This window comes from Equus quagga, chromosome 12, assembly GCF_021613505.1.
Source record: "Equus quagga isolate Etosha38 chromosome 12, UCLA_HA_Equagga_1.0, whole genome shotgun sequence".
Lineage (NCBI taxonomy): Eukaryota > Metazoa > Chordata > Mammalia > Perissodactyla > Equidae > Equus > Equus quagga.
The window spans coordinates 95,081,793-95,103,894 of NC_060278.1; the positions used below are offsets into that span (position 1 = coordinate 95,081,793).

The following is a 22,102-nucleotide window of genomic DNA, read 5'->3' on the forward strand; positions in this document are numbered from 1 at the left end:
TCCCTAAGCCCTTTCTTCCCAAACTGGAATTGGAGGCACCCTGACGTAAGCATCTCCACCCAGCAGCCTTGGCATGCCTGGTGGTCTTCAGCCTCTCTGACATTTGCAGCGTGTGATCAGTGACATGTGCATGTCTTCCTGCAAGTCAGGAGCGAATTGCTGCTCAGTGTCTCAACAGTGAGACTGGAACTGGGGAGACAATGCTCTTGGCAGGCTTTGTGGTGAGGCCCCCGCAGAGCTAGCTGGTGTCACCACATTCAGCATGTGGAGCCTCCTGTGGTGCGGGTCCTCTCAGATCCCCACTCCCAGGACTGCAGGTGTCTGGCAGGAGGCAGTGTCGCAGGAGCTGCTGTCTGGCTTATTTCCTGGGTCACTCAGGCAGCTCTGTGACCAAGTCCCCAGACTCCTTCTGCCCATCCTCTTCTCCCCTCCTTTCACGTGATCTGAAACCTTTAGGGAAATGATATTTTCCCAGAAGCAAGCAAGGATCCCTCACATACCCCACAAGCTTTTTAGGTTTTTTGGGGGGGATTTTTATTTTGAGGAAGATTAGCCCTGAGCTACCATCTGCTGCCAATCCTCCTCTTATTGCTGAGGAAGACTGGCCCTGAGCTAACATCCGTGCCCATCTTCCTCTATTGTATATGTGGGTGCTGGCCACAGCATGGCTTGACAAGTGGTATGTAGGTCCACACCTGGGATCTGAACCTGCAAACCCTGGGCTACCAAAACGGAACGTGCAAACTTAACTGCTGCTCCACGGGCCGGCCCCCTCACAAGCTTTTACAGGGGTTTAAAGGCTCATGATGGCAGCTCCTTGTGTTAGGGTGGCAGCAAGTGGCTTCCCTGGGCAGAGTTCTGAGTTTGCCCAGTTCCATCCATGCCCTCTTATAGCAAAGGGAGACCACACGTGTTCTGGCATGTGGGCATGTAGTGGGTGGTGGGTGTAGGGAACAAGACAGACGCCCATCTGAGGTGAGCCTGGCCACGGTCCCCTGAGCCCAGCACTCGACAAGGGTCCAAGGCCACCATCCCAGGAGTTGTCACGGTCCTCTTCTTCCCCCAGAACCGCACTGACCAGCAGTGCCAGTACCGGTGGCTGAGGGTCTTGAATCCAGACCTCGTCAAGGGGCCATGGACCAAAGAGGAAGACCAAAAGGTGACTACTGGGTCAAGGCCTCGCACACAGTGGGCCTTCACCCACCCCAGCAAGTCAAGGGACTGTGTGGCTGCCCTTGGGGTTGGCAGGGGGGCCAAGCTGAGCATGGGTGTGTGTCACCCCGCAGGTTGGGCAGTCCCTTCTCAGGGCCATGGTGAGGCTCCCACGGAGTGATGGTGCTGTGGGGGGGTGAGGGAGGGGCGCATCCCGCTGGTTTCACAGAGGCTTTTCTGCAAGGTCATCGAGCTGGTGAAGAAGTACGGCACGAAGCAGTGGACGCTGATTGCCAAGCACCTGAAGGGCCGGCTGGGGAAGCAGTGCCGTGAGCGCTGGCACAACCACCTCAACCCTGAGGTGAAGAAGTCCTGCTGGACCGAGGAGGAGGACCGCATCATCTGTGAGGCCCACAAGGTGCTGGGCAACCGCTGGGCCGAGATCGCCAAGATGCTGCCGGGGCGGTGAGTGCCTCCTGGGGCTGGGGTGGAGCCGGCAGGCCCTGTTCCCAGGAGGTCGGGTCATCTGTGGGCCTTGCGGGGGGTGCTCCAGGAGTCAGATTTCTCAGAGTTGTTCACTTTTCCCGGAGATGATGAATCCTTTAGATTCTTGCCTGGACCTGGCTGTGGGGAGTTCTGGAGCAGGGCAGGAGAAGGGGCCTCCCATTTAGTGCTGGTTTTCATCTGGTCCCCGTTTCAGCTCTGTGCACCATCCCTGCCCTCTGCTGCTGTGGCCAGCGTTGCCTGGTCATTTGTTCTAGAAAATAAATCTCTTCCCTCCTGCCTACAAGGTCAGGGCCAGGATCTGGACCTTTTCACCCTACTCCTAGCTGCGCCTGGTCCCTCCAAGCCCTGAGCCTCTTGATGTTCTGTGGGGAGCTTTGGGAAGACTTGGCTCCATTCTTGCCAGACTCCTAGTCTCCTAAGTGGCTTCTTGCTCCCCTAACTTCTTTTTTTTTTTTTCTGCTTTTTCTCCCCAAATTCCCCTGGTATGTAGTTGTATATTTTTTAGTTGTGGCATGTGGGACGCAGCCTCAGCATAGCCTGATGAATGGTGTCACGTCTGTGCCCAGGATCTGAACCGGCTAAACCCCGGGCTGCTGAAGTGGAACACGCGAACTTAACCGCTCGGCCACGAGGCCGGCTCCAGCTCCCCTAACTTCTTTCCATCTTGTGGAAACTTAGAAAAATCTCTTATTTGCTGCTGTCTTCTACCCTGTTCTCTTTGTCTCTTATACTGTTTTATTTTTAATCCTTTCTTTGTCATGGCAGTGCGGTCCTTGGAGGGAGAGGAGATAAAACGCCCGAGGGTGTTTTTCCCCTGAAGTCTAGAATGGTCTCTTTTCAAAACTCAGACCTGAATGTGTTACCCTTTCGGCACTTCTAACACTTGGGTTAAAAGGCCTCTTTCCCCATGTGGCCTGCGTGGCCTGGCGCACGCCACCTGCCTTCCTCGACTCACCGTCTGCCTGCTCACCTGTTGAACTTCAGCTGCTCCGCCCTCCTCTCAGTGCCTCACACGTGCTGAGCTCTTCTCAAACACGCCCTTGTGTCCCTCTGTCGGCCCGGGATACCCTCTGCCCACGCCCATCGTGTAGCCAACATGTTCTCATCCTGCAGTTCTTGGTGGGGTGTGATTTCCTCAGAGAAGGTTTCTCTGTCCTTTCAGACCACAGTTGGTCCCCCGCAACCTCCTCATAGTGCCCCGAGCCCTGCCTGGTCAGCGCCGTCCTGATGGCTGCAGTGGGAGCGATCGCAGATACCCACCCTCCTCTTAGCCTCCTGCTCGGTCAAGCTGGTAGTCTCTGGTCACAGTCCAAGGGAAAGGCACTCTGTGTGGAGCCCCAGGGAAGGAAGTGCCTGTCGGCACTTGTACACTACTGTAGTACCACGTACCACACTGAAGTACAGTCACGTGCTGCTTCCTCCTGTGCTGCTACACGCTTTTGTAGTACTGTACCGCTCTCTGCTTCATATTGCTCTACTACATGTGCTGCTACATGCTGCTTTTTTTTTTTTGAGGAAGATTAGCCCTGAGCTAACTGCTGCCAATCCTCTTTTTGCTGAGGAAGACTGGCCCTGAGCTAACATCCATGCCCATCTTCCTCCACTTTATATGTGGGACGCCTACCACAGCATGGCATGTCCGCACCCGGGATCTGAACCGATGAACCCCGGGCCGCCGAGAATCAGAACGTGTGAACTTAACTGCTGTGCCACCGGGCTGGCCCCTGCTATATGCTTCTGTAGTACTGTACTGCTCTCTACCTCTATACTCCTCTACCAGCGTATGCTACTTACTACTCTACTGCTGTGTGTTTCTGTAGTACTTACTTCTCTATACTTCTATACCACTCTACTGCCATGTCCTGCTTCCTACTCTACTGCTGTAATACTCTATACTTCCCTAGTATCTTATACTTCTACACACTATATATTTCTATGCTTCTCTGGAATGCTACTTCATACTGCTGTGGCCTTCTCTCCTACCCACTCCTTCCGTACTGCAGTACCAATCTGCTCCTGTCCTCCTGTGCTTCCCTGAACTTCTGTACTGCTCTGCAGTTCCGTGGTATTGTGCTGCTCTGTGCTTTGTACTAGTACACGTGTCTCCTCATCTAATCTTCAGTGAGTGGTGGAGTATGAAGCGGTCTTCTGCTTCTCCAGATAAAGAAACCAAGGCTCAGAGTGGACAGTCGTGGACCCTCTGTGTCATCTAGCTCTGCCCTCTGTGGTGGTTTTTCAGTCTGCAGAGATGCATGGGGCTTATGTTCAAGGTCACCGTGAGCCTCAGGATGGGGGTCAGCAGCCAGCGGTTTGCTCATGGTTTCTACAAATGCAGAGTGAGCAGGGGAGGGAATGAGAGTTCCACAAACATTTCAGTTTTATGATTTTTGCCGTAAGCTGAATAAAACCTTTGCTTATTTTACAGAGGTGAGTGAGAGGTAAATCATTAAGGGCTAGAAACGTGCAGCTTCATCTTACAGCTAAGAGACCTTAGAGTTCATTGATTTGAACCCTTATTTACAGAAGTGGGGGCTTAGTTCAGGGGGGTCAGTGGCATGCCCAGTGGCACACAGGCTGCAGGGCTGGGGTTCAGTGGTCCGCTCTTGGCCCCTGCAGGACAGACAATGCTGTGAAGAATCACTGGAACTCCACCATCAAGAGGAAGGTGGACACGGGAGGCTTCCTGAGCGAGACCAAGGACTGCAAGCCCCCCGTGTACTTGCTGCTGGAGCTCGAGGACAAGGATGGCCGTCAGCGTGCCCACCCTGCAGAGGGCCAGGTGGGATGGCTGCCCGAGACGCCTCGGCCACTGGGCGTGGCTCCGGGTTGGTTTGTTGGGTCGCATGTTTATCCGACACCATCTCGTTTACATCTGTTCTTCTCATTTCACCTTTTCCTCAGCTGTTCATTAGTTCCTGCCACAGGGTCTCCGTGTGGGCCATGTGTCTCACCAGGGCCTGTCCTTGTCACACGCTTCTGAGGACGAGATGCAGGGGTCCTCAGCCTCCTTCTGTCCTTGTCAAAGCTCCTTCCTACCTGTTGCTCTTTCTAGGCTTTTCATACTAAAAGCATATTTGCAATAAACAAATCAGGTTTATTGAGGTATAGTTCACATATAGGAAAATTCGTTGTGTTTAGTGTACAGTTCCTAAGATATGACAAAAACACACTGTCATGTAACCACCATTACAATCAAAATACAGAGCAGGGGCCAGCCTGGTGGCACAGCAGTTAAGTTCGCATGTTCCATTTTGGCAGCCCGGGGTTCTCCGATTTGGATCCCGGGTGCGGACATGACACCGCTTGGCAAGCCATGCTGTGGTAGGTGCCCCACATATAAAGTAGAGGAAGATGGGCATGGATGTTAGCTCAGGGCCAGTCTTCCAAAACAAAAACAAAAAAAAAGATACAGAACGTTGCCATCACCCCCTAAGTTCCCTGTGCCCCTTTTCATCAGCCTTTTTCCCACCCTTACCCCCTGTTACCCCTCATCTGTTTTCTGTGTCTATAATCTTATATGATTTGCTAGAAAATCATACTGTGTTACATTTGCAGTTGTGAAAATGAAACCAAATGTGCAGATGTTAACATCTCCCATCCCACACCCCAGAGTAAACTTCTCATTGATATTTTTAAGCTATATCTAATGATTTATTCATTAAAAAAATAAAGATTTGGGGGCTGGCCCCGTGGCCGAGTGGTTAAGTTCGCGCGCTCCGCTGCAGGCGGCCCAGTGTTTCGTTGGTTCGAATCCTGGGCGCAGACATGGCACTGCTCATCAGACCACGCTGAGGCAGCGTCCCACATGCCACAACTAGAAGAACCCACAACAAAGAATACACAACTATGTACCGGGGGCGTTGGGGAAAAAAAGGAAAAAAATAAAATCTTAAAAAAAAATAAAAAAAAAAAAAATAAAGATTTGAAACATACGTGTCAAAGTGTAAGATTTGACAGTGCTGGCTATGTGGTAGGTAACACACTTCTACACTGTCAGCTACAAAACAGAAACCAGTTTAAGAGGCACAGCGTTTATTTGGGATCAAAGAATTGCAGTTCAAGGAGCACAGATTCAGGTAGAAACCCAAATTAGTGTCCTGAGTACAGGAGAGGGGCTAATAGTGTCTATGGGAAAAGGGAGGGAGAGGAGCAAGGTTGTATTAAAGAAGAGTGTGTTGGTGCTAGACTAGGGAATGCTGGGTTTGTACTTCATTGATTGGTTAGCCATTCAGTCATCGGCAAAGTCCGGTTTCGTCAGTCCTTACAAACAGGATATTCTTTTCCCTGCTGACTTCTTGGAATGTTGGTGGTTCGGTTTAGTTTGGAAGATAAAGAAAACAAGCTGTGCAAAGCAATTCCTCTGAAATGGCTGCTCTGGCTCTGTTTTAATATGGCTCCAGTCATGTCATCTTTCACAACCGTTTCTCAATATTTTCTGTAATTGTGAACCATTTAACAATTTTTTTAATGCTCCCCCTTCCCCTTTCTTACTGGCTAGATGCAACTTGTTCACTGCTCCAGTTCTGCAGTGCTCAGCTGGAGCATATAGAATGTCCCTGCCTCTCTTTCTTGATTTTTCAAGTCTGGAGTGCTGGCCATGCTGGGCCAGGATGAGCCCCAGATCACAACCCTGAACACAGGAGGTCAGGTCAGCAGGTCAGCGTGTTACTGTGTCCTCCATACTCATTCCTCTCCAGCGTCAATTTAATGGTTCTGTTGTGTTGTTTATTTAATTAAGCTCATATCCAATTTTTTGTTATTAGAAACAAAACTTTAATGATTGTCCTTGTGGCTCAGTCACAGCTTATTTGCTCAATTATTTCTTGAGAAATTCCTAGAGATGGATAGATAATTCTTGAAAAACTCTTAATCGATCTTGTTAGATTGCCTGCCAGAGAAGGTTTGCCTGTTAATGTGTGTTTGGGACCACCCCCTATTTTCCCCGCTCACTGGTCAGTGCTTGCAATTATAAGTTTTTTCCCTGTGCTTCAAAAGTAACACATGATCACTGTAAAGAGGGAAAACTTTACAGAATTGAACAGTGCAGAGGGCAGAGCTCACTAATCTCAGCTTCCCCAGAGAACCAATATATCGTTTCCAACATTTGTTACTGAGGGTAATAAGCTTAAAATGGGATTTTGTTATATCTCACCATCTTACGTCTCTTTTTCTATTAGATCTTTCCATGTTGTTATATGTATACAGATGTTTACCTCATTCTTGAGTCTGTCGTATCTGATCATCTTGTCCATGTTGTTGTGTGTATCGGTGCTTTGTTCCTTTTTATGGCTGAGTGATACTGTATGGATGTGCCACAGTGTTTCTGTTAACGAGCTGAGGGACATTGTGTCCAGCTAGTGTTTGCAAATGAAGCTGCTGTAAACATCTATGTGCCGGTTTTTGTGTGAATGTAAGTTTTCCTTTCTTTTGGGTAAATATCTAGGAGAGGGATTGCTGAGTCATGGTAAGTGTATACCAAGCTTTATAAGAAAGTGCCAAACTGTTTTTCAAAGTGGCTGTTTTCCAAACTGGGATTCCCATGTTGGTAGCTATTAAATAGTGTTTGTGGCATTCTTCCCCACCCTTCTGTTATAGCAGTTACACGTTTTAATCAAATCTGTTCTTCTTATGTCCTTTTCGTCCTTTGCTTTATCACAAACCGTATCCATCGTGTCACTTGACAACGATACCAATAACAGCCCCTGTTTAGATTGGATGCTTTTCACATCATTGCCGATCTATGTAATGTCCCTGCATGGTAAGCCTTAGTGTCCTCGTTTCACAGGCAAGGAAATTGACCCTCAGACGGTCAAACAGCTTGCCCAAGGTCAGCTGGTCAGTGGCAAAGCTCCGTCTGAATCCAGAGCCCAAGTCCTCTCCCTGACTCCATTGTGCCCCCATTGACACGGGACCCAGCTAACCACATGTGCCATCTCCAAGGCCACGCTGGGGTCTGTCGGGTTAAAGTGTCAAGCTTGTTTCCCAGGTTCTGCTAAGAGAGCTATTGCCATGAACCGTTTTCCTCTATTCCTTTTGGTCTTTCACAAAATTAGTAAACGCTCATTTTTCAAATTTGCGTTTTGAAATGTTAAGCATACAGAAAAGTTGCAAGAATAGAACAAAGAACTCCTATATAGCCTTTACTGGATTCATTAGTTTTTAATGTTTGCCAGATTTACTTTATCTTTCTCTCTATATACACGTATCACTCATTATCTGAGCCATTTGAGAGTCAGTTACATACATGGTGCCTCTTTATCCCTTAATGCTTCACTGCGTGTTTCTTAAGAGGAAGGGCGTAACCTTACATAACCACAGTACAGTTATGTCCAATCCAAGGAATTTAACACCGATTTGAGACTTTTCTGTTATCTACAGTCCATATTCCGTTTTTTTCCTGCCCACAGTCCAATCCAGGATTAGACGTTGCATTTCATTGTCATATCTCTTTCGACTTCTTGCCTCTGGAATGCTTCATCAGCCTTTCTTACTCTTTTGTGATATTGATATTTTTAGAAGTGTAAGGTAAGGCCAGTTATTTCATACACTGTCTCTCGATTTGGGTTCATCTGAGTTTCCTTAGGTTGTGCGTTTTTAGCTGGAATACTGCACAGTCTAGATCTCAGAACAGAAAGTCCCAGCGGTGTGCCTTTGTGTCCACCAGGGAGGTCTCGTGGCCGGCTGGCCCCCGGCGCCCCCCGCCATGAAGGAGGAGGAGAGCAGCGAGGAGGAGGCCGTGGCAGCCGCCCCTTCCAAGGAGCAGGACCCTGTCCCTGCAGAGCTGGACGGAGTGCGAACGCCAGAGCCCTTGGAGGACTCCCCCAAGCGTGACGACCAGGAGGGCTCCCCGCCGGAAATCAGCCTGCCCTACAAGTGGGTGGTGGAGGCCGCAAACCTCCTCATCCCTGCCGTGGGGGCCAGCCTCTCTGAAGCCCTGGACTTGATCGAGTCGGTAATGTTGGTCATGGTACTTCCGGGTGGGCCTGGAACACCCCCAGTGTAGTGCTCCCAAGGGCAGGCCTCCTTCCAGTCCCGCTCACGTTTACTGAGCCGATGCTGAGTACCGGCCCGGAGCCAGGCCTGGGGACACCGAGATAGTTGCCATGCAGTCTCTGCCCTAAGGGAGCTCCTGGCTCATTCTGTACAGTTCAGGGTGGGGTGGGAGGGCTCCCCAGAGGAGGTGGTACTGCCCTGATTCCTCAGAGATGACGAGGGGAAGGTGTCTGATTGATAACACAGCACGGGGAACGTGGGATTTGTGGCACCAGAGATGGTTGGGTGTCCCTGAGAGGGGCCTGGGGCTGGAGTGGTGGGTGGGTTCTGATTGCTCAGGGGGAGCAGCCCCCAAGGCCGCGCTGGATTGTGCCCCTTGGGAGAAAGCTTGGTGGGAGGAAGCACCTCTTGGTGTGACGTCCCCGGCTCCCCGCTGTGTCAGCCAGGCCTGCAGCGTGGAGGGCGTTTCAGCAGGTGATGGGCCAAGGTCACACAGCGAGTAAGCTTCGTGGCCTTGACCGTTGTGCTGTGCTCCCACTGTCCTGCCCAATGAAAGATTGGATGGTGCAGTCTCCAGGGGACCATCTGCTGAGTCCCTCTGACTCTGGGCCTCACCTCTTGTGCCCAGCGGCTGGGACTAGACCCAGCTGCAGGGTCCATCTGTGGAGTCCCCTCCACTGCAGAGAATTTCAGAGTAGCTAGAGAGCAGGTCTGCTGTGTTCATCAGTCTCCCAGGCCACCGGCTGCAGTCCCTGCTTTGGGCTTTAAGGGGAGTGTTAGATGAGAGTTGGGCCCACTTTGCGCCTGGCACTATTGGCGTTTCACGGCCTTACCTCCCTTCATCCTCAGACTCTTCCGTATCTTTCTCCACTCACTAGGCACAGAGAAGAGGAGAGGGGAACTCACTTCTATTGAGCACCCACTGGCTGCCAGGCCCAATGCTTAATTAGTAATTATAATATCTAACCTTTAGCGCCTGCTATGTGCCAGGCTCGTTACTTGCTACCTACATACACACTCTCTGTTAGTTCTGTAGTAGCCCTGTGAAGTAGGTGGTGGACCCATCACTAATGAGGAAATTCCAAGCTCAGAGAGGTTAGGAGACTTACCCAACATCACACAACCAGGGCTAGGAGTCAGGCGTTGCTGTCTGGGTCTAAGTTTGAGCCCTTTCCATGATGGCCTTCAGTGGCTGATGGAGTTACAGCATTTGCGGAAATACCGCTGCCTGTCCCTCCCTGCAGCCCTCCAGGCGGACCTTGTAGGATGTGCTTCTGGTCTGTTAGACGCTGTCAGTTCTGGGGCCTCCCCGAGGTAGGGGTTTGCTGCTGGGAGTGTGGGCCTGAGTCAGCACTGCCCTGAGCGGGCCTCCACTCTAGGAATGAGCTGCCCCAGGCTCCTGCAGGTCCTGAGGACCACACCAGGGTTGGGGTCTGATCACCTCCAAGGACCAAAGCAGAAGGTTCTGTCTCCAGAAGGCTTTCAGCTGGCTTGTAATTTACTGGGCAGAGGTGGGAAGACCTGGGTATGCCTCTTAGAATGGCTCTTAGAAACGCAGTGACCTCGGGCAGATTGCGCCCTCTCTGGCCTGGGTTTCTTGGTGTGAAAGGGGAAGAGTAATACTTCCCTGGTGGGATCATAATCAGGACCCCTAAACCTCTTCACAGCCTTGGGGCCACGACTTCCACTGCTACTAATCTATATTAAGGAAATAACTAAAAATGCAGGGGAAGATGTATATCCAGGATATTCATAAAGATGTTACTGTTAATTTTTTAAAATGAGAGGAAAAACCTAAATGTCCAGCAGAAGGGGAATGAATAGTTAAGTAACTGATATATTCATGTGAGGGAATATTTTGCAGTCATAAAAATTATGTTATAAAAGTTGAAAATTTCTCATCATAATAACAACTAATGTTAATAGTAAACATTTAACTCATAGGTAATAGAATTAGGTAGTATTGTTATTATAATAATAATTTTAAATGGAGAAAAGAGCAGCCTATAGAAACAGTTTGTGCTAAGGTTAAAAACATGTAAAATCCTAGATTTTAGGGGCATGTGTAAGTGGTAAAGAAATGCATGAGGATGAGAAATAGTGACTTCAGGCACTGGTCGCCTGCCCTGGCAGAGGATGTGAGCCAGGAGGCAGACACGGGGTTTTAGTGATTTATTTAAGCTTATTGATGGGTATCTGAGTTTTCTTTGTATTTTTCTTTGTGCTTTTTGTATATATTATAGATCGCTTAGAACATTTTTTAAAATAACAGAGCAAGCAGCTACATGTACAATATGCCTTCAGTTATGTTTACAAATATACAGACGTAGAAGAATCCTTGAGGAAATGCGGGAAAATGTTAATGAGGCTCGCTCCTGGGCTGTGGGGTTGTACTTGACACCCGTGTATTTCCCTTTAATGAACGAGTCCTGTTGCATCAACTGGTAGAGAAGCAGAGTAATTGCACTTATTCCTAACCCTCCTCTCCGGGCAGGACCCTGACGCTTGGTGTGACCTGAGTAAATTTGACCTCCCCGAGGAGTCGTCCACAGAGGGCAGCCTCACCACCAGTCCAGTGCAGCCCCAACCGTCACAGCAGCAGCAGGCCCCGCCAGCCCGCCAGCCTGCTGCCCCGGGGCCCAGCGTGACTGAGTACCGCCTGGACGGCCACACCATCTCGGACCTGAGCCGGAGCAGCCGGGGCGAGCTGATCCCCATCTCCCCCAGCACTGAAGTGGGGGGCTCGGGCATCGGCACGCCGCCCTCGGTGCTCAAGCGGCAGAAGAAGAGGCGTGTCGCCCTGTCCCCCGTCACAGAGAACAGCGCCAGCCTGTCCTTCCTGGACTCCTGCAACAGCCTCACCCCCAAGAGCACACCTGTCAAGACCTTGCCCTTCTCGCCCTCCCAGGTGTGTGGACCCCACCTGCTCACTGGGTTCTGTTTACAGATTCCCAGTGCCCAGTACAGGGCCTGACATGCAGGCGCGCACCATTCAACCAGGACGTGTTGAGAATCTGCTGTGAGGGTCCCTGTGCTAAGTGCTGGGACATGGGGGTGAGCAGAAATAGGCCTGGCCCTTCCCTCGTAGAGCTTACACTCTGGTTGGAAGACAATTGATAAAAACAGACCCAAATAAACATGATAAATGGAACGAAGGAGGCTACAGTACTGTGAGTGCATCTGGTCTCGGGGTGGGTGTCATCCAGGAAGGCTTCCATGAGGAGGAGGAACTGGTTGTGCTGGGGTGCTAACCAGGCAAGAAGAGAAGGGACTCAGTATTTGTTAAAAGAATCAATTTATCGAGCACCTATTTCATACCAGATTTGCCAGCACTGGGGAGCAAAGGTGAAGATGACAGCCCTGCCCTTGAAGAGGATAGCTAGTGTTGGGGACAGGCTGTAATGAATTGATCGGAATGTGGTGTGGAAGGTGCTACAGTCATAACGATGACTAAGTCGTTGAGAGCTTATTGTGTTCTGGGAACTGCTTCCCGGGCTCTAAGATACACAGTGTTAGGGGAGAGCCGGGGAGGGGTCCTGTCTCTCCTAGAGGTCAGGGGAGGCACTCAGAGGCTTCCTGGAGAGTGGTGTCTGAGCTGGGTTTTGTCGATCCATCGGCTTAAACAAAGGCACAGAGTTGGGAGAGCAGCGTGTGTGGTGTAAAGTCCAGAGCTAGGGGTGATAGGTGGGGGCAGGAGGGGGTTGGGAGATGGGGGCAGGGGCCTCAGAGGGCCTTAGGTATGACGGAGGGGTATGTACTGCTCTGGGGGCTGTAGGGGGATGGGGATGGTAGGGCTATGAGAGGATGGACTCGGGGGTGGACGAGACACAGGTCCTAGAGTTCCATGTCCCCAAACAGGAAGGAGAGGCAGAGGATTTGGGCCTTGTTGGGTCTGCTCCCTTCTGTGAGCATGTGGGAGAGAACAAGGCCCAGAGGTGGCACATGTTACAACACCATCTGCTGTGGAAGGATCGAGGCCCGGCCCACGTGTCGGGTGTGATTGGTGTCTCCGAGAGAGTCCCCGAGATAGTTTGCTCTGGCTGCTGGAACAGAGTACTGCAGACTGGGGGCTTATACCCCAGAAATGGATTTTCTTACCATTCTGGAGGCTGAAATCGAGGTGTAGGCAGGATTGGCTTCCTCTGAGGCCTCTCTCTGGCTGGTAGATGGTTGTCTCCTCCCTGTGTCTTCACATGGTCTTCCCTCTGTGTGTGTCTGTGTCCTAATTTCTTTTCCCTTATCATCTCTTACCTTTTTCTCTTATAATCTTCCAAGGACACCAGCCATATTGGATTAGGCCTTACCCACATGACCTCGTTTTGCCTTCTGAAGCCTCTTTAAAGGCCCTGTCTCCAAATGCAGTCACAGTCTTAGGTACTGGGAGTTAAGGGTTCAGCATGTGAATTGGGGGAGATACAGTTCCGTCCGTGACAAGCCCCGAGTGAGGGCTGCTGACTAGAGAAGAGGGGAGCCTGAGCTGCCCAGACAACAGCCCAGGATGACGGGCCACGGTGGCCACCCTGCTTCAGGGACCCCGCTTAGGGCAGGGGCCCTGAGTGCTGCCGGTGGCCTTGAGGGCAGAGAGGCCAGGGAGGTGGTGCTTTGGGCATGGCTCAGATCTGGGTTTGAGTCCTGGCACTGTGAAAAGTGCACGACACGCTTGGTGAGAAGTGCTTAGCCCTGGCGAGAGGAGACACTCTCTAAATGTTAATATCACCACCGCCATCGTCACCTGTCCTGCACGGGTCACTTAAGAGCTGCTCCTATTTCTTCTGAAAAGGAGCTGCTCTCACACAGTCAACTGTCTTTGACCTAACTGCACACTGAGCAGCAAAGAGGGGTGGGCGATGGACCTCCCACCACCTGGCAAAAGCAAGGATTGGGGGCAGTGACAAGCCCAGGGGTCTACGTGCATCTTCTCGGTGGGTTCCTGTCCAGCTGTCTTGCTCTTTATTCTCTGATGGGAGGAGTCCTCCCAGGTCAGGAGGGCACTTGTCAGGGGAGGGGCTCCAGGGTGTCTCCCACCCCCACAGGTTGTTAGTTTGTCATTTCCTTTCTCTTTTTTCCCTGGCAGTTTCTGAACTTCTGGAACAAACAGGACACACTGGAGCTGGAGAGCCCCTCGCTGACATCCACCCCCGTGTGCAGCCAGAAGGTGGTGGTCACCACGCCCCTGCACCGGGATAAGACACCCCTGCACCAGAAACACGCCGCGTGAGTGTGCCGCCCGCTGCCCGCCTGCCCCCTCCCCCAGCGGTGGATGGCCTGGAGGCCTGGGGGCCCAGGATCGCTGGGGAGGGGCCGCTGCGGAAAAGCAGAGACTGTTTTCCTTCTGGCCACCACATCTCTTGCTTTTTGTCAATATAATCTGGTGCCTCACCTTTGTTCTTCCTCATTTTCGTTTTTCACTTGGATGGTTTTCTAATCTCAGGAACGAAGAGAGACCAGATTGTCACAAAAAACTTAGTCTCCATCTTTTATGAGTTTCAAGTGCAAACCCACTGTGTTTGAGTAGCCTGATGTGAAGGAGGAAAGTGCCCCCGGCCCCTCCCCGCCCCACCCCCGGTCTCTGGTGCACAGGGTTTCACCTTCTGAAGCCCCTACAGTTTGCTTACCCACCTGCTTTGTTGGACGGGCTTTCACAACAAGTTTACTTCCTTCTGTCAGCCTGACTCTGAGTTCCAGGTACAGAGAGCTGTGTAACTGTGCTTCTGCTTATGACATTTGCTGCAGGAGAAGCGTCGCTGTTTATTATTTCGCGAGTAAGTTACGAGATTCAGGAATCAGTTCAGGATTTTAACCCTTGTAATGATACATAATTTCGGAAAGGATTCATGTCTCCCTTGGTCAGAAATGAGTCTCAGCAGTCGACCTAAAGTTTAGCATAGGTACGTTTCCTGAGAAATGGTTCTCCTTTCAAGCCAGAATCCTAGGACTTGAGTGTAAACCCTTGATCAGATAGGCTGGCACCACAAAAGGAACAGATTGTTCTTTCCCCTGCTCCTTCGTGTTCATAACCTGCTGTTGCTCCGGCTTCTCTGTTCTCTTCCAACAAAGAAGCATGTCCGTCCTCTTCACCCCGCTGTGGATCCGTATCTCTGTCTGGTAGATCCTTCTGTCTGAAGGCCGTCCTTTACGTTATTGGTACTGTGGGCCTGCTGGGGATGAGTTCTTTCAGCTTTTGTGTAGCTGGAAAGTTGATTTAATTTGGGGAAGATATTTTTTGCCGAGTATGGAATTCTAGGTTGACAGGTGTTTTCAGTTTTAAAGGGGTTGCTCTCCTGCCTTCTGGCTTGTACAGTTTTATCATCGGTTTGGAACAATTTGGTTATGATGTGTTGTAATGTGTTTTTCTTGATGTTTCTTGTGCTTGGTGTTCATTGAGCTTCTTGGATCTGTGGGTTTATAGTTTTCTCCAAATTTGGAAACATTTCAACTGTTATTTCTTCAAATGTATTCTCTGGGCCCTCCACCCCCCAGCCCTCTTCAGCGACTCCACAGTTACACATATTTTAGGCCCCTTGAGGTTCCCACGGCTTACTGATGTTATGCTTATTTTTCTCGTTCTTTTTTCTCTCTCTGTTTCATTTTGGATAGTTCCTGTTGCGGTGTCTTCAGGTGTACTCATCTTTTTCTCTGCCACGTCTAGTCTTCTGATAATCCCCTCCAGTACATTTTTGGTTTTGGGCGTTGTAGTTTCCATCTTTAGAAGTTCAAGTAGATCTTTTAAAATTCCCTCCCTGTCTCTACGTCACTTCTTAAGCATATGAAGTACACCGATGATAACTTTTTATTTCCTTTCTGCTGGTTTTAGCTTGTGTATCAGTTCTGGGTCAATTTCAGTTGATGGACTTTTCTTTCTGCTTCTTTGTAAGCCTGGTAATATCTCTTTGGATGCCAGACGCTGTGAATTTTACCTTGTTGTGAACTATGTATTTTTGTATTTCTATAAATTTTTTAGAGCTTTGTTCTGGGATGCAGTTATATTACTTAGAAATAGTTTGATCCTGGGACCAGCCCTGTGGCTGAGTGGTTAGGTTTACACATTTCGCTTTGGCAGCCCAGGGGTCACCACTTCAGATCCTGGGTGTGGACCTACACACTGCTCATCAAGCCATGCTGTGGCAGCATCCCACATAGAAGAACTAGAATGACCTACAACTAGGATAACTATGTGCTGGGGCTTTGGGGAGGAATAAAAAAGAGGAAGATTGGCGACAGATGCTAGCTCAGGGCCAATCTTCCACACCAAAAAAAGAGAAATAGTTTGATCCTTTTGGGTCTTGCTTTTAAGATTTATTAGGTGGGACCAGAGCAGCGGTTGGTTCAGGATCCTCCAGTCTCTGCCCACTGCTTGTGAGTGATGAGGATTTCCAGTCTGGCTGGTGGGAAGGAGCGCTTTTTCCAGCCCTGGTGGGTGTTGACTACTCTGCTGGATGAGCTTTTTGGATGGTTCTTCCCTGGTCTCTGGTAGTCTCCTTATATGGTGTGTGCACAGATCAGCACCCTGGTTAACACTCAAGGAGGTCCCTCTGCCATCTCTGGTGTGTACCTCACTTGTCTCTGGTGATACTGTGTCTTGTGAACCCGCTTGCCGTCGCCTCTTGAGCTCCAGGCCTGCCGGGCTCTGGCTCTGCCCCTCCTTGTGCTGTTCCTTGAGTCTCAGTGCAGCTGCTCTCCGCATTCGTCTGCCTTCTCAGGGCTCGCTCCATCTTTGCCTCATGTCCAGCGTCTTTCATTGTTTCACGTCGTGTGTTGTTTCCTCGTTGTTTCAGGCAGGAGGGTGAATCTGGCCCCTGACGTTTGATTTTGACCAGACGTGCAGATCTTTTAAATCCAGATCATTGCCACAAAAGGCTTTTTTGGTTTTCTTATTTTCCCTTTCAAAATTTCTTTTTGACATTTACAAGACATACTAGGCAATGGTATTTGGACTTAATTCTGAATTTTTCTGTCTCCTTGACCACTGATTTTAGATCCCACCTTCCCCACTTTATTTTTGCCTGCAGAGGTCATGGTTGACTGGAAGGGACAGCTTCCTAACGGTCCGTAGATGGTGTTTCAGAGGGAAACGGACACCACAGAGGGATTATATGGTCTACAGGCCTGGGGAGCACAGAGCAAGGGCGAGGGGTTTCTAACTTAGGTAGGAGGTTGGGATGGCGCCTCAGAGAGGGAGAGCTGTGCAGGGTTCTGAGGAAAGGAATCCAGGCAGAGGGAACCGCAAAGCAAAGGCTACCAGGTAGCAACGTGCTGTTTGAGTTTAATGAACAAAAGTAAGGCTGCTGAGTTTGCAGTGAGTTGGGTGTGGGGAAGGACAGTAGGAGAGAGGACAGGGGCCGCATGGGTCAGCGGGGACACAGGGCCAGGTGGAGCTGTGTAACAAACACCCCTAAGACTTTTGTGGTTCCCGAGAGCAAACTTTGCCTTGTTTTAAAATTTGGGAATTGTCTGCGTTTGATGGAGTGCTTTTTCGAGTTCTTTTCGGAGGGGAGGGGTGAGGCCTGTGCCTCCTGAGGTCTGGGCTGTCGTCTGTTGTTCAACCACAGGGGCTGGACGTGGAACTCTGGAGGGAGGATGCCTGTGGCCCAAACCACGGCCTCGGCTTCATTTATGGCGTTTATGTCATGGAGAATTCTGATACCTGTCCTGCTCTTATTCCTTTGTCCCAAATCTTTTTTTTCTCCCTGGATCCTTGTAGGTTTTTTATTATTATTATTATTATTAGTTATTCCTGAGATTTGCCAGGCTGTATGTTGGTATGCTATGTCTTTATTAACTTTTTTCCTCCGGTTTTCATTTCAAACTCAAGACTCAAACTTTGAGCTGAGAAAATGTACTGTTATTTCTTTAATTATTGTATCGCTGGTGTCTGCTCCTTTCCTCCCACCTTAGACGTTGCTTCCTACACAGACGCCTCTCTTTTTCCTCCTCTTATTCCTGTTCATCATCTTAAACCATTTCCTTTGAACTCTGCGAGAATGTCAGGGATTGTCTTCTGATTCACCAACTTGGTTTTCTGCGTTTTCCCACCTGCCAAGTCCTCTGGCTCACAGAATTGCATTTTTTTCATCTCTAAGCCCACTTCTGTGTTCGTTTTTCAAGTCGGCTCCCTTCGTCTTCTAACACGCGTGTTGCTCTCAGTTCTTGCTGACACCGTGAATTAGAGAGGTGCTGGAGCTTTCTCGTTTGTTGCAGAAGCTCCGTATCCCATAGAGATGTTTGGTCCCAAGGCCCAGATTCATCCCCTTGAGCAACTGTAAGGTGTTTGCATCTGACCGGTGCTTCTCATCCTTACAGAGGGGTCTCTGTGCCCCGTGCCTTGCAGGGTGTCTCCCGTGTGGGAGAGAGCAAGGATTTGGGAAGAGACCCTGTGGATCCCTGTCTAATCTCTCAGTCCCGAGGAAGGAAGAAAAGAATGGTTTTACTTGTCCTAGCTTTTTATCTGCCTGTGGAATGTCTGGCAGGCTGAGGGAAGTGGCTGGAGGGGTGGCCCAGGCCGCGTGTCTGGGAGTTGGCCTCTGCACCCGAGTTCCTGACCACCTGGCGTGTTTCTCAGGAACCCCCACTGAGGCTTTGGGAACCGCTGTGGCGGTGCCTCTAGCTGGATGAGGCCACGCTGACCTCGTGCAGGTGGGGTCTGGCACCTGCCATCAGAGCCAGAGTTTGCCACCACCAGCTGGCCCGGCCTGTACCTGCAGCCCTGGCTCTCCGGTGTGAGGCGCCTCTTGTGTCCCTTCCCCAGCAGGCTTTTCCATCGCAGGCAGAAATCACGCGTTGGTGGGGCCACATCTGATAGAAGCTCTTAGTATTTCTGCTTGTGGACCAGACCCTTCCCAGGTTTCTCTCTGGTAAAGCTTTCCCTCCACAGTTCTCTCCCCACTCTGGTCGCTTTGAGGAGACTTGGGATGAGGGTAAGTTAAGCACGTGCACTGGCCTCGCCATCTCGCACCTGATGGCAGCCCTGCCTTTCCTTAGTGACGCTGCTGCCGTGTGCCCTCCAGGTCTTCAGGTCTTCCTGGCTTCCTGCCGTCCTGCCCTGCCCCCTCTCTCTGGGCCTGCAGTGTGCCACAGGCCTTCCTTGTCTTACGGGAAGTCCTAATACAGACCATTGACTGAGCAGCATCCTCAGCCATCCTTTCACCTGCCTGGGTCTCCAGGATCCTCTTAGACTATGTCCTGTTCTTTCCTGTTTCTGAGGATGGCCCTTCTCCCAAGACCCTCCCCTGATTAAGCCCCTTGGGGATGGAGGGGGGGCGTGAGCGGGAGGGGAGGAGAGCGTTGCCGGGGTTTCCTCCCTCCCTCTGAGGCCAGAGGTCCAGGTGGAGGGGAGGTGGGGGCCGCAGGCAGCCTGCAGCTGAGCGGCTGACGTCTGCCCCCCACCTCGCTGCTAAGCCTCCCCCTCTGGCCCCGGCAGGTTTGTAACCCCAGATCAGAAGTACTCCATGGACAATGCTCCCCACACGCCGACCCCCTTCAAGAATGCCCTGGAGAAGTACGGACCACTAAAGCCCCTGGTAGGTGGGGTGGCCAGGTGGGTCTGCACAGTGGGGTCTCCTGGGTTCCTCTGGCCGTTTATAGTTCACAGGCCCTCTCCCTCTGAGGTCGCATTGGATTCTTCTCACAGTCCTGAGAAGTTGCGGACATCCTAATTGTGTAAATGGGGAAACCGAGGCAGAGTCACTCATTGGCTCCTCAGACAGTCCCCAAGCACCTACAGTGTGCCAGGCAGCCACTGGGTGGGGCTGGAGACAGTGGCAGCAGGTGAAGCTGAGCGTGGGCTGCTGGAGACTGGCACTAAACACATGAATGCACACGTAGCGAGTACTTTCAGCACGTCGTCAGTGCTGGGCAGAAGGCGGGCAGGTGTTGGAATGGAGGAGGACCTCCCCGGTGCCATCGCTAATTTGGGGGGTGGCGTGTGGCTCCTCGAACTGAAGCCTTTTGCTTAACTGCCAATTCTTTACAAAACACTGGAAAGCCACTCATGGGTGGGCTGAGCGGGCTGGTGAGGACGCACCCTCTCAGCGGTGTGCAGACCGCCCTGCTCCCCCTCCTCCCAGACCATGAGACCGTCATGCTTTCCCCAATGAGAAAGGAAGAGGTGACACCGGGGCTTTCTGAGACAGGCAGGTACTTTAGAAACCGGTCGAAGGTGAGAGAAGGGCAGGTCGTAGAGGAGCGTTCGCCGTGTGAACAAAGCCTGTGGAGTGCTCCCCTCGCCTCCTCCCCTCTGCGTGGGGTCCTCATGTGAAGGCCAGAGCCAGCGGGGCTGTGGTCTCCCGAGTCCTGAGACAGAGCTGACTGAGTTGATGGGCCCAGGCGAGGCGCTAGTTAGCATGCCCTGTCCTTTCCTAGCGGAGATTTGGCTCCGAAACCTGCAGGCTCTCCAGACGGGGTGAGAGGGCAAAGCTGACCTTGGCAACTGTAGTTAAAGCACGTGGGGGCTTTTAGAGTGACTTCTTAGTGTCCCTGCACCTATACCTGCTGCTGCTCGGTAGCTCCCTCCCTCCCCTGGTCTCTGCTGCCTGAGGCCAGAAAGGTCACCTGGAGCCCCCAGGCCCGAGAAAGGGAAATGGAACCAAGTGTCCCCATTAGTGCAGAGCAAAGGGGTGAGGAGTGTGTGCGTTGAATGTGTCCAGGTCCTAACTGCACAGCTGTGTGACCTTGGCCCAGGCTCTTGCTCTCTCTGAGCGTCCGTGTCTACCCTGAGGAAGCTGACAGCTGTTGCGCACGCTTGTGTGAGGGTGCTGTGGGGACACTCCTGGTCCACAGCAGCCCACAGTGAGTCGAGGTCAGTGTCCACTTGTCCAGGACGGGACCATTAATGGTCGTGAACGATGTGTATGAAGCCAGTGTCCTGGGACTGGGCCCCCTTCCTGCATTGCCTGGAACGGCCGAAGCGTGGTGGGGTCTGTCCTGCCTTCCCCACGAGCAGGCCCTGCCCCATAGCTGGGTGCGGAGCCTCACGTGGGCCGCCCTGCCCCCAGCCCCAGACCCCACACCTGGAGGAGGACCTGAAGGAGGTGCTACGCTCCGAGGCCGGCCTTGAGCTCATCGTCGAGGACGAAGTGAGGCCGGAGAAGCAGAAGAGGAAGGCTGGGGTGAGTGGCTGGGCGGGTGGGAGAGCACCTGGCCGCCAGCCTTGGCACCGTGGGCAGGGGAGGGTGGAGCCATGGCAGGGTGAAGAGAGACTGGGACGGGGGGTGGGTCTAGGGACAGCTGATGAAAGTGAGGTGCTGGGGAAAGTGGAGCTGTGGCCCCATGCCCTTTGCTCCCCTGAGTGGTTAATGATGAAACCGACTAAGGTAAGGCCCTGGGGCCTGGGACCACCCCATCCCCGTCCCTGCTTTTGGACTGGTCCCTTAGTTATTAAGCATTGTGTTTGGACCCTTCTGAAGTGGGCTGTGGGCTGGATGGGGTGGATAGAGCAGTGGTTCAGACCCTGATGTGGTTGTTCCCTCCTCGAGTCCAGTGGATGGAGACAGACACTAGACAGACACTGGTCGCTTTCCATATGCTTGGCATTAAGGGAGTAGAAAGGGTCACAAAGAGAGGATTCCGAGGGAAATCCTACAGATGGAGCCAGTTGGGTGTGTGGGCCGCGTGAACCAGGTGGGGGACAGTCGGCTTAGGAGAGCAGGCAGGGGCCCCCCCAGGCCAGCCCAGAAGCCTCTCTCCCGCTGCACTGCGTGTGTTGTTTCCTGATAGCAGGACAGACTCTGGGGACCCCTTTGTCTGTGTGCCCCTTTTCTCCTAGATGGTCTCCTCTGCAGAGAGGTGGGAAGATGGGAACGTGGCAGCACTTTCTGGGGCACACCGCCGGGTTAGGGGCTGAGTGCTAGACCCAGAGCCCCTCCCTGCTATTGGGGCTGACGCCTCACCTGCTTATAGGAGGCGCATCGGTGGGCCAGGCACACCTGTGATGGGCCTGTGTCCTATGGGCTTCTGTGTCTCTGAGTTACTCGCGCATGGGTGGGTGCTTCAGGTGTAACTTGGATGATTCTCTGCTGGGCCTGTCTGGGGGGGTGGTAGAGACTTGGGGGCTGTGCTTGGTCCATTCAGGGATGAGGAGTGGGTCTCTGGGTGGAGGTTGGCATTTGTGTTCTCACTCCAGTCACAGCATCTGGCAGGGCAGTCTACCCTGGGCGCAGGGTCTGCCATGCGGCCAGAGTCTCCTGGTCCCCCACCCACCCCCCACCCCCCGCCTTGCTCGAAGGCAGCGGGGCCCGGTCTGTGACCAGGGCAGCTAGGGCTGGCTTCGTCAAGGTGCTGATAGGGACCCATGGGAGTCCCAAACGCCTGCCCTAACCGCCTCCTGCCTCCCCAACCCTCAGCTGCGGCGGAGCCCCATCAAGAAGGTCCGCAAGTCTCTGGCCCTTGACATCGTGGACGAGGATGTGAAGCTGATGATGTCCACACTGCCCAAGGCTCTGTCCTTGGTAAGGGG

At 52.0% G+C, this 22,102-nt stretch overlaps 1 protein-coding gene across 1 annotated transcript in view; it reads left to right on the forward strand.

The window, feature by feature from the left end:
* MYBL2 (MYB proto-oncogene like 2) overlaps positions 1–22,102 on the forward strand; it is a 38,731-nt gene that overhangs the window by 14,127 nt on the left and 2,502 nt on the right. Inside the window, exons 4-12 of the mRNA XM_046680109.1 lie at positions 1,067–1,159; positions 1,397–1,617; positions 4,276–4,438; positions 8,324–8,611; positions 11,147–11,560; positions 13,727–13,866; positions 19,070–19,169; positions 20,643–20,756; positions 21,990–22,094. Of these exons, the coding sequence (XP_046536065.1) occupies positions 1,067–1,159; positions 1,397–1,617; positions 4,276–4,438; positions 8,324–8,611; positions 11,147–11,560; positions 13,727–13,866; positions 19,070–19,169; positions 20,643–20,756; positions 21,990–22,094 (1,638 nt within the window). The remainder of the gene's footprint in view (positions 1–1,066; positions 1,160–1,396; positions 1,618–4,275; positions 4,439–8,323; positions 8,612–11,146; positions 11,561–13,726; positions 13,867–19,069; positions 19,170–20,642; positions 20,757–21,989; positions 22,095–22,102) is intronic.